The 14,766-nt window shown below is 41.3% G+C and overlaps 1 protein-coding gene across 1 annotated transcript; it reads right to left on the reverse strand.

Moving 5' to 3' along the window:
* Window positions 1-792: 792 nt before the first annotated feature.
* Window positions 793-14,383, reverse strand: LOC129598501 (cAMP-dependent protein kinase type I-alpha regulatory subunit-like). Its single transcript, XM_055496435.1, has 10 exons — window positions 13,897-14,383; window positions 11,621-12,273; window positions 5,282-5,542; window positions 4,216-4,310; window positions 3,139-3,254; window positions 2,110-2,325; window positions 1,852-1,973; window positions 1,375-1,462; window positions 1,212-1,316; window positions 793-1,149 (listed from the first exon to the last, which is right to left on the reverse strand). Exons 2-10 carry the CDS (start codon window positions 11,933-11,935, stop codon window positions 1,082-1,084), a joined length of 1,386 nt encoding a protein of 461 aa, XP_055352410.1. The 5' UTR covers window positions 11,936-12,273; window positions 13,897-14,383; the 3' UTR covers window positions 793-1,081.
* Between the last annotated feature and the right edge of the window lie 383 nt (window positions 14,384-14,766).

The raw sequence follows: 14,766 nt of genomic DNA on the forward strand, positions 1-14,766 counted from the left end.
ACGGATGAATAATGTCTTAGGATTTCGAGCATGTAAAAAGGTTAACTGCATATGTATTAAATAATGGCACGATGTTTATTACATTAAGGAGGCACGAACAAAATAAACAGGCGTGAGCAGAACCTGTTATTTTTGCTAATTCGCAGTTCGCTAATTTCAATGACAATTCGATATAATAACACATAGTAACAATCTGGGGATTTACAAACAGCCCATGTTAAGCTAATGGCCACCATGGTAACAAGCTTTTGAGTGACCACTGGACTGTGGAATTGGGCTTTTCAGAAATTTGATGATGCAGGATTACTCTCGACACTGAGAAGATTCTGTAGAACTTTAGAGCGTGCAGATTGGATGTGTAGAACGGGAGAACATTGAGTACAACGGCAAAGTGTCGAGGACCCTTGTTACTTAGTTAGTATTCATATAATAAGGTCCACAAAATGAGTTTTTCTGCCGCATCGCAAATTCTGAATGTACTCTGGTTTCCGGGGAGTGTACGATATCAGTAACTCGGAGTCGCTTTTAACGGTACCTGTACGTGGAATATTAATTCTGATTTTAAATGCCAATTTGCTGACCTTCCCCATCCTGTACTGTTTTGTCATCGAACAGGAAAAAGTGACAGGGTTTAAAATAGGCAACGGCAGGTCTTTAGAATGCAAATTCTAGGTGAAGTACGAAGTCAGTTAAACTTACTAGTAACTATCACATCACAGAGCGATTGTCAAGAAATCTGCGCCGAATTTTGTGAATGATCTTCGCGAATGAATTCCATTTACCCGACCACAGATATCAGATTTTGTTGTTCTTCCTTCAGCTCATTCTTGTTTTAAATGATTAACATGACACCATCTAACACATAAAGCGGAGAACAGACCCTCATATTATCGCCCTTTGACAGCAGAAAACCCCCAGAATTCTAAATACACCCTATCATGATGCGAAATAAATAAGCTATGTGCAATAAATCAGCATCAAACTGCTTGCCTAGTCAAATATTTAAAGATATTTTGAGATTTACGTGCTGCAGCACAATGTATACAATAAAAGAAGAAGCCATCCAAAAAGTCTCCATGGATTATTTGCCCAGTTCAACCAAGGTATGGTATTGTGAAATGTTGCGGGTCAAGATTTCTTTCAAAGGACCTGCAAAAATCACGAGTGAAATCTTGCTGCAGTTTGTCACTGTGTTATGTCCTATCCCTTACCAAGCAGTCGTTCAAAGCGTGGCCGATCTAAGCGAGCACATTTGAGCGTTCCAAGGGCTTTAACCGTTGCTGCGCGTGGTTTATCCAAAATTAGGGCAATTTCACCTGTTAAAAATGAAAGTGTTAATACAAGCTGTACTTTTGAGTGATCATTGTTTGTTACCGAAGTAGTCAGAAGGGCCTAAACGACCAACTTCTACTGGAATCTGGTCAATAGATTCCGGTGGAATCTGATAAACCACGGCATTTCCCTACAGAAAACAAAATGCTCAATTAAAGATCAGATGGTGTCCCGAGAAATACTGTTTCCGACTGATGAGAAACTAACAATACGTCAGAGCAACTGTTCGTCCCACTATCAAGGCGTGCAACTGATAAGACAGCAGCCATACTACGTCAAAACGATTTCGTTATCTCAGTCATAAAGCATCACAATGCGTAGATTATCAAAAAGTAGTCAAATTCGGACAATGGAAGCCTTTACTTCGAAAATACCACTGCCAAAATCGGAAACGCAGATTAGTAGAGGTGCCCTTTTGTAAAGCATCTGGCCTAATTTACCACATGCCAAAAAAACGTAAAAAATATACCAAAACGAATTAGCTATAAAAAAAACTTTAAAAATCGCGACGTGACCTACCTCTAGAATAATAAAGAAATCTTCGCCGCGATCGCCTTGCGTAATAACCGTCTGTCCATCTTCAAAAGAGCAAGGTTCCAATGCATCAGCGATTGTCAAACGTTCCCATTTGTCGAGGCTCTCTGCAATGCAGATGCATGCAAATCATGACGTATAAGCAAGTAACCTCCCAAAACAATTCCGGCTTGATTTTATATAACTCTAAGGAAATCTATTGACCAACGAGGACCACTCTTAAAGATTAACCGATCCGCTTACCGAGAATGGGTACTTTGCTAAGGAACTCCTCATAGCGCTTCCGCTTTCTGATAGTGCTGCCCATCAGAATGCGCCGGTATGTGTTGCGATCGATGCCAAATAATTTGACCTTGTCGGATTTGGCAATAATTGTTGCAGCACGCGGTGTCCCATAGATCAGTGCCAGTTCGCCGAATGATGCACCTTCGCTTAACGATCCAACGTAGGCCTCGTTAACTGAAAAATAAATAATTTTATTAATTTATAATAGTATACTAGAACTAATATCTTATCAGAACTACACCTTAAAACACACCATTCTAACAGCCAAACTTTGCAAAATATCTCATGAATTCGTTTTATTTAATTGTTTTCGCAATTTTCAGTGCCAGGATATGTACCGTATTAATGATAGTTATTTCATCAATGTTAATCGCTCATATTTTGCGATTTCCGACTTATGTACGAGAACTCGTCAGAATTACAGTATTTACCCGTTATTAAATACAGTATACCGCGGGCGGCAAAACGGTAGCTAAACACTGTATGAGTACGAAGTAAACAATTTGTTTTGTACACCCGTACAAAATATCCACATGATAAAATCTGCACCTTTGCAAACTTGCTTTACAATCGAGAAACGGAGAAAGGTTACACTAATAAAGGTCTAAGCGCTTGTAACAAAAAAATTCCACTGCAATCGTTTTCTCGCGGCTACGTTTTCCGTTTTAATTTCTGGTAGAATATTGCCAATAAACCTAAGTGAAGAGTTTTAAGTCTACTCCCACTGGCAGCAAAAACTGAATCAGATTTTCCAATCGCACACGAGTGGGTTTTATGGGATTCCCTCGACTTAACATCATCAGACAGAGCAAGCTGAGGGGTGAGCAAGGAAAAAGATAGCGAAATTGGATTGAATATTGATTTTACACATGTGGAATTACGAGATAATGTGTAGCGTTTGAAGGAGATGCTGTTGACAGTTCAATCATATGATACACCACCGTCCCTGTCGTTTCCTTTTCTCATATTATTCTGCTTTTTTCGTACCAAGAATATCCACTTGACCGGCTTCGATAACGTAGAAATTATCGCCTTCGTCGCCCTGTCGAATGATCGTTTCGTCTTTGGAAAATTCCACAGGAAACATGGCTTCAAAAATATCTCTGCAAATACAAACAATAATAAGCCCGACATACTAAATAAATACAAATCAAGACTTGCAAGTTACAACCAACAGTACGTATTATAACTATTCTCTAAACTCCGTCAGTGTCACTGGTGTGCCAAGTTGCCAACCATCTATTTCGGTTTTTGCGCACACAAGCCCACCAAGAGGGAACAAAATTTGGAAGTACGTAAACAAATATCGCATTTCAAACTTGACATTAGATGATTCGATTTGCTGAATGTTTTTGAAATTCTCTCACAGATTAATATACGAACACTTCCAGAGAAACAGACTACGCGAATTAATATCTACCTATCGGACCGATCTAGCAAGAAGTGTCAACGCGAAGTCGAAACTAATTTCGCAATGTGCAGTCGCATTTTATAAAACAATCATAATATAGTGCATAGTTCCTTCTCATGTTAAATTCTTCATTGATTGTATATACTGACTATTATTACTGACAATAAATGGTGCTCGTTGATGCGCATACTGAAAAATTAAAAGGAAAATCATAAAAATGCGAGACGAAATTCGACGCATCAAACGATTGGGTTTGCCGTTCGCTCGCTGTAGAGTCGTCGACCGACCGGGTTTTTGGAGCGCATATCACGAAACAAAGAAAACACTTAGCCAATGTGGGCCGGTTATTTGAGCAGCCGGGCAATCTGTTTGCCTTTTGCACGGCCATTAATGACCTTCCTACATATGTAAATTTCCCCGGCTGACATCATTACCAGCTGCCGAATGCCCAGTCAAGCCTGCCAAATCATCCTTTTCCGTCAATCTGGAGCAGAACAGCCGCAGCCTCATCAGCATCAGCGCTCACCCAGCCAGCGAGCCAACTTGTCGCCTCGGTAGAGCTCAGTGCAGGAGAAACAGAAAATCAATACAGCTCCACAACAGCAGCACGCACATGGGCCAGTGTGCCGTATTGATTCCCTATGCCGACTAACCTCTTCTCACAGTCGTCCAAATGGGAAAAGAGAATGTTCTTCTGAATAGCGCGCGACAGGGCTTCGGTCGTTTGGGGATCCTTGGGCACCACTTCCTGTGCGTGGGAAGAAAAAGCAAATTAAGAGAATGCACAAGCCATGGGTTATGCAGGAGAAGAGAAAAATATAGATGCCTATTATGCTGTCGTGTTCGTGGGTATTTTCGTGGAATAAACAATCCTGCACACACCGACGTAAGGCGGGCGTGTGACTGCCTGCGTAAATCTACAGATCGTGCACAATTGCAGAATAAATCGAAGTAGGTGTAACTGGATCGTTTAGGACAAGCCGCGCAACCTGCTAGTGGAAGCCTGAAACGCTGACATACTGGTTTATGGCAGCGAAATGCAAGGTCTAACAAAACCTTAGAATTATAATTTATTATCTAAATCTTCACCAAATCAGTAAAATTCAGCATTGAAGTATCAACATAATTACTTAGGGACTGCGAAAAATCATAACTGTAGGGGGAACTTTTGATCTATTATATTCGCTTACAAAAATTCACTAGGGATAAAATGCAGTCAGAACGTCTTCCTTACTCGAAAGGAATGTTGCACGTATGTTTGCAATTACAAAAGTGAAACGTTTTACGTTAAATAACCGTTAAATTTACAACGTTCCAAAAGGTGTTAGTCGAATCAGTGCACCCTCGCTGTTCCCAAACATGCGCCATACTTATACCGTAGTTCGCTCTTTCTTGTGCTAATTTCTCAATGTAAGAAATGCAGCATGAGTCTGAAAGGCAAGCAGAACAGCAACTTCTCCAGTGATAAATTAATCATCTTTGTCATTGTTCGCGATATAAATGAGGTCCCACAAAAGAGCTTCGGTCGACATGCTCAAGCAGGGAATAACATTTGCACATGACTCGCAAGGTTTCAACGCAACACTAACCCCCCAAAATCATTACTTAATCTTCGTGCAAAACCATTAACGATATCGCGAGAGCACAGCAACATCCAACAGCATCGCTATTATGCAATCATGTACTGTTTACTGCTGTCTTAGAGTCACTGTAACTTACAGCTTTAACATAATTGGCCACATCCTCCTCCGTCACGGTCTCCGACGAGAAGGCGCCACGGCGTCGCGGCCGATCCAGAATATTCTCGGCATTGTCCACGTGAGCCCCGTTGGGCTGGGGTGGGCCGCGATTGCGCGGGGCCTGGCCCTGCGCGTCCAGGGGCGCATTGTCCACATCGGGCACGGGCTCACCCAGATTCCGTCCATCCACGCCCGCTGCGGCCGCCGTCGGGGGACTGGCTGGTCGGGCCGGACTGGAGGACTGTGAGGAAAAGAGGGAAAAGGGCCATAAGATCGTCATGATAAAGGTAACAATACTTTGATGTAAGTCAGCAAGTGATTAACAATAATGTGGGAAGAAGAATTTGGGTACTCTGGAACCATAGAGTTATTTAGAACTGTGTGTATCGCTGGTGTGTTGTTGTTGTGTGCGATCTGTGCCTTTGCGAACTGTTTAAAACGGAACGACGCATGCTTTCTAGTGTAGGCGGAGTCACGGCTGTACGAGCGGTTTGATTGGTTGGTTCCTAACTTCCTATGCTCCTGGAGCGCTATGTAAATGAGAACCGGGAACTGGCGGGAATTGAAGTAAGTAGTTCAAAACTGGCTTCCGCTGGGGATTTGCATACGGTAAAACTGAAGTTAGCAATTTTCCAAAGGTGTGCATGCCTATTTATTGACAACGATCCATAATTTTTAGAAATTGCGATGGTAAAATTTATAAGCGAAATCACGACAGCCTTCAAAACTTAAAGTACGAGTACTGTAACAGCACTTACTCGTATCAAAAGCTGCAGTACCGATCAAGGAAACGTATCAATTGACTTGTGACTTGTGAGTAGTGTATATATTCAAATTTCAAATTGATAATTATTTTGCGAATCGACAGTCGTTATTACACTGGTTGTATAAGTAAATTAATGGCGAGTACTGACCATGAGTGGGTTACATAAATTACGACTGTAAATTCTGTTACATAATTTTTTAGTAGAATAAAATTATAAAAACGCATAGACTCAGGGCGCATAGACTCTTCGACTTTTGTTGTTATAGAAATACCTTATCCGATAATCATCAATATCAAGTTATTATTAACTGTAACATTGTGCGAAACCGCAACAGATGTGTTCATAGAATTTATTTTAAACGAATTTCGTAATTCTGCCTTTGATGCTACACTTTTTCCGGTGGAACGGTAAAAATTTAGTAAAGCTATAACTTTACTGTATATGACCGGAGAGGTAATTCCGTCTCGTGTGCTGTTTTTACGGTGAACGATTTAAAGGTCATGACGATCTAATTATAACGTTGTCCCCTTTAAAACATAATCCGTAATCTGGTACTGATTAAGGAAAATTTAATTTTGAACAAGGCCGGTATGCTGCAGCATCTCGGAAACCATTTACAAACCGGCAGCCAAGGCAGAAGCCGCCACCCCGGCTGGGCCCAATGTTATACGTCATGGTCAACGATATACCGTACAGACTCTGTACTTGTCCTTATGCAGTTATGCATGATTGTACCAAGAGAATACACTGAATGTTATGGCGGAGAAAAATCGATGTGCCCAGGGGAACTGCCATCTACGGCCTACGGGAGTAACGGGACCACGTATGTACCATTCCAGATCCGAGATTTGGCGATTTATTCCGATGTGTAACGTACTTGTACCCATATTAATTTTTCGATTGACGGAAAGCTTCTTGTGGCGCCATCTGTCGGTCAGTTAAAGCAACCTACCCTTGCAACACAAAGCTATAGCTACGCTTGCGATGCCGTCAAGCACGAATGTTTTTTAAACTCCGCATTGTATTATTACAGTTTGTATACTTTTGGATTTTCGTAAATGATTCAAGTAATTATGACGAAAACTAAGTACTGTTGCATCGGTTATATTATTTAACTTACATATTCCGTGGGGTGCGCTTTAACTATATGTTATATTATTGTACTCGTTGCGGCAGAATCGGGCAGATGCTACCGTTTTAAATTAGTTGAAGTTGTCAGTTTGTACTTCTGTTTGCAATTGTTGCTTGATTGTGCTAGCTGCATGAATGCTGCGGCATTTATTATAGAAGTTTGCCTTAAAGGTCAAATGCGATATGAAGCTATCTGCAAGGCCAGGCATACCTTTAGCCAGCGCACATCGACCTAAGCTACTTACAGGCACTAATTAATTTTGTGTTTAGGATTGCTTGCGATTAACATTTGCTTTTAACATTTGTTTGTAATTAACAGAACACTTAGGGGTAATAATATATTACATGCATAGTACGTTCCACAGGATTTACAAAAATATCGTTTAGTTATACTTGGACGTTATCGTGCAAAAGGTTCGTTCGGCCGCCGGTTTGTTTGGTTATATATAAAAATGATGACCACAAACTAAAGTGGTTTCATAGCCAACAAAAATGAAAAGTGCTCCCATGATTGTTAGCCGATCACATGATCGCAGGTTCGTACAGGATAGAAGCACAATCGATAAAATTTCATTCACTTTCTCTCTGACTCTTGCAGCGATTACGGTAATTATTGATAATAACTGTGTAACAAGTCGAGATTTACGTGAATCGTTTAGAGTTTCCTTGCAGCGGGGATTTTACTAGTACTGCGCGGCGTTCAGTACAGCGCAACACAGAACAAAGATTTCGCAGGCGGCTACCAAAACGGCCACATCTACTTTGTACATTTGCAAATGGTACAGTACGGGTTCAACTTGCGCGGAGCGATTCAGATACGAATACGAAGTACAAAGTATATCAGAGTATAGCCTGCGCTGGTTATCTAAAGCCAGCAGACCCTGTTCGGGATACCATTAGGCCGGAAACGACTCGATAAAGGGATTCTTCTTATCATATTCACACTGCTATTTGTCAGTGATTTATGGATATGATACCAGGCAATTTTTATATTCTATCCTTTTTTGTCAATATTGAAATTCTGCCGAGTATTACAAGCGCAGTTTACGGAAGATTTAGCTGCAGCCAACTGAGCCAAAAGAGCACGAATAACACTGGAAAGCTTTAAATTTCTTTTTGGCTAAAGATCAACATTACACTAGTACAACACGTGTTACGTAAGCGAAAGGGTACATATTTTTTAATCTGGATTTCGCATTTAAACATGCATTACTGATGGAGAACCATATATCAAACATAAACACAAAAATAAATAATAAACATAAAACATTAATTAACCTTGATACAGTTACCTGTAAACATTATAATGCGGTTGCAACAATATTCACCATAGTCTTAAAGTTAAAGCCCAGGGACAAATGCATAATACGTATGAAGTGCTTACTGCTAAGAATTTATTAACCAGTACCTGAACGTAAAGCGAAAGAAATAAAATAATTATAAAACTTGCAAAGGAGCAAGAGACAGAAACACTTATAAATGAAAGCGGTACGTGGCATTCAGTAATCGTATTATAACATTATTTCTCCATAAAAAGATGGAGAAAATAAGTTAACAACGAATACTAGTAAATAACATATAAAACAAGCAACGAATACTAGTTAATTTAAGCTGAAAAAATTAAAGAGAAAGTTCTTAAAAGTCATGCTTTACGTGCAGATTTATTTCGTTATGCGCCAATTGTCTTGTATTATTATCACTTTTCATGGCTCAACATTCACATGTAACTACCGTATTAGAATTTGTAATCTACAGAGCATACAACAGAGTTCTGAGTGCGCCTGGAGAAATTCGTAATAATTTCAACAGGCAGCAGTCGTCCGAGTAACAAAAACTGCAGGCATGGACACATTATTTAACGATTAACGTTCAAATACTGAAAATCACCTAATTTAGACTTCAAAATTATTATTCATGACAAAAACAGCGTTGACAATTTACTACCGCCATGTAACAACGAATTTTTGATACTTATTAGTACATAGCGAATTCGAATATACAGTACTAGCACATATAATATATAATATACATAATAATATATACAGTACGAATATACAGTATACTAAGCCCATTTGCTGCAATTTCGCTCAAAAGTTTAAAGTTCTAGCAGTAATATCGTTCAATCAATTCAAATAATTTTAGACATTAATAAAGTTTAGCACAATCTTGATTCGAATTAGAAACCGTAGTTTTGAACACTAGGCAGAAATAATAACGCCTGCCACCAAACCGATCTCGCTCATATGGCGGTGGACTGAGCAAATTTCAGCCACTTATTACGCATAAGCCTTAATTTTTCTGGAAGCTTGCAACTTTAGTCCACGGGCAAAAACATGCCGCAATGGCTATTAGTTGTCGTCGTTCATCCGCCAAACGTTGGGCATGATCGCATCAATAAGGTCGATCTAGCCGGAGAAAAAACACCAACTCCCCAGGCGAGCGTGTGTCGTTATGGGAGCGACCGGGTGCCGGCGCATGCGGTGCTGCACCGCACGGACGCTGTAACAGCGCCCGCCGCGCGCGGTGCAGTGTAATGCAAGCTGCAGCCTTTTTACCGCCGTGCCGCTCACCCTGCCGGCCTAATGCCGCCTGCCACCGCATCTACCATCTGGGGACCACCATCATAATCCGCTCTCCGCAGCCGCATTGACCCTTTTTCATTCTCCTACTGAACCGAATAATGCGCTCTTAAGTACGGCCTACACCGCTTCATTGCTTTATGGGATCTGTCGGATTTTTACTCGAAAAACATTGCGCTTCAGCGGCATCATTATGCCTATTGCAAAAAAAGCGCATTAACGTCCGCATTGTTTTATGACCAGTTGAATGCAGATTAAACGGCATTTTATGCAGCTGCGTTTTTTTGGCTAACTTTTCTGGGTTTCACAATTCACACTAGGGTCACTAGCAATAAACAACGAGTTCGTGCAATTATGCAGTGTCTCATGGATTTTCGGTGTGCCGCTGTTTAGGTACAATACATGTACAATTCATTGAGCAACTGCCTCATTCCAACATAATACTAAATTTGTCTTATTTAATAAGAATTATAATAACATAAGAATTATTATAACTATTTGAATGATTGTAATAAAAGAAAAAGAAGGTGCACCAAATTCACGTCTGCATGTAGAGTCCGCCAGGACGGCACACTGGGCCAATCTTCAGTGTGTAGGTGACAGTTAGAAAGGTGTCATTCGATAGCGCTTTGCTGTTCTTTCAAACGCTGAACATTTTTTTCTACAAACACCTAAGCGTGCAAAAAAACTGCAGCTGCTTAGCCCGCGATGTCAGTAGTGACCAACTGACCACATCAACGTGCAGCCATTCAGTTAAAGCAGGTTATTTTAGTACACATGCATGGCGCATCCTATTGGTTGGCCGGCGGCGGTGGTCGGTGGACTCCCAGTACTAATGATGCCACGCGTTGTCTATCAGCGATATATCCATTAGACCTTCCGGCTTCCGGAAGTCATAGCGGTGCTTGATCTCTCGTCAGCTCAATTGCCATCCATAACCATAAACGGGGGCCTGGCCTGACTTTTTTCCCACTGATCTTCGCCGTCCCAATGTACATGTTTTCAGCTCGCGCGCGGCATTGACAGCTGGTGCGCATCACACGGAAATGTTTTGCGGCTGCAGTGCGCGCGCGATGTGTGAGCCTCGGCACACACTGTACACACAAATCCCTTTCCCGGCACATTGCCCGCCCACTACTGGCGTCATGCACCGTCAATCAGTTTACATATTCGCCACTCGCTGACCTAATTGTTCCTCCGTCTACTTTCCCGCGGACACTGCACGGTCAGCGATATCAATCGGTATGACGTCAAGCGGCTTTCGGTTCCCTGTTGACATTTTTGTGTGTTGTGCAATACAGATTAAACAGTCATGTATACGCCCGTAACCGGCACTGTTGTGATTCTCACACCTCTCTGTTCCTTGTAAAATCATACCGTAATAACAACACAGCTACGACCCCTGCTAATCGAAACCCAAGAAAATATTTAAAATTTTAACAACAAGGACCGAGCATTATGCAGACGAACAAAAGTGCTAATTAACTTTAATAAATTCAGCGACAACATAATAACAGTCATCAATTCGCCAAACACCGGCATAAGCATCTGCAAGCTGTTATCAAGAAAGCGCAAAACTGACCATGACCTCAAAAAAAACGGTCACGAAAACTCACTTGCACGGTTCTGTGTATATTTCTTCTTGCCAACCAATAGTGACAAAAACATCACAACAAAAATTTTCAGTAATTATTTTGATACACTTGGACGCTGCGAGTCGCGACTAGCAAAAGACAGTTTGGACCTTTCTTTTACAATCTAACAGTTCGTGTACTAACAAGAAATCAATAAGATACAAAAATACTACCGAAAAGGAGGCTTCTAGAGCACTTATCCGCTTACCTTGTTTTTGAACAAAGCACGTAGGGAAGTCGTTGAAGAGGTGATTTTACTGGAGAGCCACGATCCGGATGCCGACGCCGCGGTCGGCGAAACGAGTTGTCCCGTCGGAGTGGAAGCACCGCCCATACTGCTGCCCGAGGGTGTCCCGCCTCCGCGGCCATTGTCCACCGACTGGCGAGTGTGGATTTTCAGCTGAAGTGTCGATTTATCTGCGGTGGGGGAGAAGGTGGAGGGGCTTTTGGAAGCATTGGATGTTCGCCGGCTGGAGTGCGTCTGGACTGCATCAGCGGTGGGGGAAGCCTGTCGGTTGCCCATTTGCAGACGCACGTATTAGGGTACCCTAGTGCGCTGCCTCTACTACTACGGCTGGGACTCGCGCGATGGGACAAGTGTGCAGCGCTAGAGGCAGTTGTGATCAGAGTTGCATAGAGGGAGATTCACGGCCTGGGGAATTACATGTATATATATTTCTGCTACGGAGATAACCTCTCAAGGATCATTAATACCGGCAAGCACTCCAGATTGTCAATATAAAATGTGTAGTGCCCCGGACAGTAATCCTGATAAATATTCCTCGCGTTTTTTTTCACTGTGATATGCGAAGTGGAAAGATCGGTTGGTTGTTGAACAACAGAGGACGCTCAGTTTCCTCCCTGTAACAATCAAAATGCCGTTTATAAGCAAACTCTCCTAACTATAACTTAGAATGAAGGACAAATTATTAGGTTATTATTTAATAATAATAACCTAATAATTTGAACGCCAAGCCAAGTGAACGTTAATAAATTCGTACATGAACTTAAGATGCAAATTATTTATGAATTTGGCCTAGTAATATGTCGCATCTAGTGATTTATCGAACGCATGCACATACGTAATTACAACTTCATGGTATTAAAAATTTGATCAGTCAATTTTATAGTATAATCATTGTTGAATCACAGTTTGTTTTTTAAAGGTCAGTTTTGGATGCGTACCGCTTTACATAAAGGAAATGTTCTAAATTTTACTTTGACTATTCCTGATGATATCGTACTCGTGTATGTAGTTAACTATTAATCGTAAAAACATGCCGATTGTGACAAGCACAAGCACTTCTGTCCAAAAACTGCTCTATATTATTTGTGGTGTGTAGCTGTATACACTATGGCTACTATGTATTTGAACATTATGCGCTAAAAAAACGATTTGCAGCGTTTAATTATAGACATAACACAAGAAGGTATGCTTACAATAATATATTATTTTATATTCGATTTCGGCCGGACAAGAATCACGTGAATAGATTGCATAATTCAAACGTTACGTGACCCACATATTTGTACTGGCTTAAAGTACCATTTTCGTGCTACAGTTTCGAATTCTAGCCCAACCATCATACAATGTAACTATTTGATTTTACAAAATCTCAGTACAAGGTACGAGTATATTCGTTGAAGTTTGCAATTAAAGTAATTTCATATTTTCTGCATGTGCAGTTGTAGAACAATAATATCGCACAACATGTAAAGAATAAGATCTGCGTGCAAAAAGATAAAATTTAATATCGTCGGGATCATCTCCACCAATTTTACGCATTTGCAGGTCACAATCAATCTAACACCTTTGGATGTATTTTAAAAGTTAAAAATGTAATCGTTTTGATAAGTGTCGTACCTAGCGCAGGCTTTTTTGTTATGTGGAACGGCTATTGGCGATTAAAAATTATATATCTAAACACCTAGTAGCGAATAAACCGGGCTAAATAAGAAAATGTCACTGTGAAGAAATACATAATCGGCGAAAAGAAAAGTTATTTAAATTAAATGTATTGCAGCAGTCTTTGATCAGTGCAGAACGTGTCCGGCGAAAACTGCGCTTGGCAGTATTACTATAGTTTACAGATGTGTCCGTGTGAAACATACAACATTATTCACCCAAGTTACGTACTGGTGTACGGTAATCGATTATTCACGAGCGGGAATGTTTCTCTAGATTCATATGGCTCACTAACCAAACACGATTACAAAGCGCATAATTTCTTACGGTTAAATATTTAATACCGGCATCCTTTTTTAGCCACAATTTACCATTGTACTGCCGTTTGCGAAGCCGTACTTAAAGCAAAACTTTGTAGCATTTGCCAAAGCAATTATTTCAATAAAAGAGGCTAATTTATGATCACCATTAAAAATCAAAAATGGCTCTAAATTCCTCCATCGTTTCCCTTAGTCATTCCGTATTGCGCATCACAAATACGGACGATTGGTTACAGTTCGCATATAAAAGGGACTTACGAAGAAAAACATATTTTCCCACTGACACATCAATATCCCATCCATATAATCCACATGTGTGAAAATATCCTTCAACAACCGGTTAACTAGGATGGCAAAATATCTGAATAGAGCGCATGAGACGCCGGGGCTGAATAGCCGCGGCCACGATGCTGACTGATGAAAAGCCGATTTTTCTATGCAGCAGCGCGCACAGCCAAACAATCACATATGCGCCGGCATCCTCTTAGAACAAATTGCCGGTTTCTCCTTCCGGTTGTGACACCCTGCGTTGGAATTATTTCACTACCAAACAAAAAGTCGGTGGATTAAATTCCTGAACTAATGTACGGGAACAATGAAATGGACGCGGAGTCTAACTCAGTATAATACGTGTATATGGCCTCCACGCATTATATTATGTATGTATAATCTGGATGCCTGCTCAGTTAAGGGGAAAAAGTTAAGGCCGATATCCCTGGCGATGGCAAGCCCATGGCAGGACTCGACGTAGTTTTGGAAAGTATTAATGAAGTGTGCAGCAATTCATATTGGCAGGCCATCTGAGCCGGGGGTGCGGCGCGCGTGTGCCGGCGCTCTGGGAGCAGTGTGATTGGCTGCATAGTTACTGGCGTCCTATGCAGCACTACTTACAAAACGGTATGCAGCTGAGAATTTTTGCCGGTGTGTGTGTGCCAATTGCTGCGCAGGGCAGTTGAGCTAGAGTTTTATCAGCCGGAAGACTTAGCGGATGGGAACTTGTGCGACTTCCGGGTGTCCGGCTAATTACCAACCACTGACAATGCGCCAACGCCAAAGCCGATCATCATATGAAGGCGTGGCCGTCGCGGCACTTCCCGTACCGTCATTCAGCATACCTTTTTTTCCAGC

The sequence above is a fragment of the Paramacrobiotus metropolitanus genome, unplaced genomic scaffold, assembly GCF_019649055.1.
Source record: "Paramacrobiotus metropolitanus isolate TYO unplaced genomic scaffold, Prichtersi_v1.0 Parri_scaffold0000124, whole genome shotgun sequence".
NCBI lineage: Eukaryota > Metazoa > Tardigrada > Eutardigrada > Parachela > Macrobiotidae > Paramacrobiotus > Paramacrobiotus metropolitanus.

Bases quoted from the DNA above. Each gene is read 5' to 3' on its own strand.
- LOC129598501 (XM_055496435.1), bottom strand. From the start codon at position 11,935: ATGGGCAACCGACAGGCTTCCCCCACCGCTGATGCAGTCCAGACGCAC. The intron at 5,543-11,620 runs GTAAGCGGATAA...TTTTCCTCACAG, and splicing joins GTGCTTTGTTCAAAAACAAG to TCCTCCAGTCCGGCCCGACC. The intron at 4,311-5,281 runs GTAAGTTACAGT...TCCCACGCACAG, and splicing joins TGGCCAATTATGTTAAAGCT to GAAGTGGTGCCCAAGGATCC.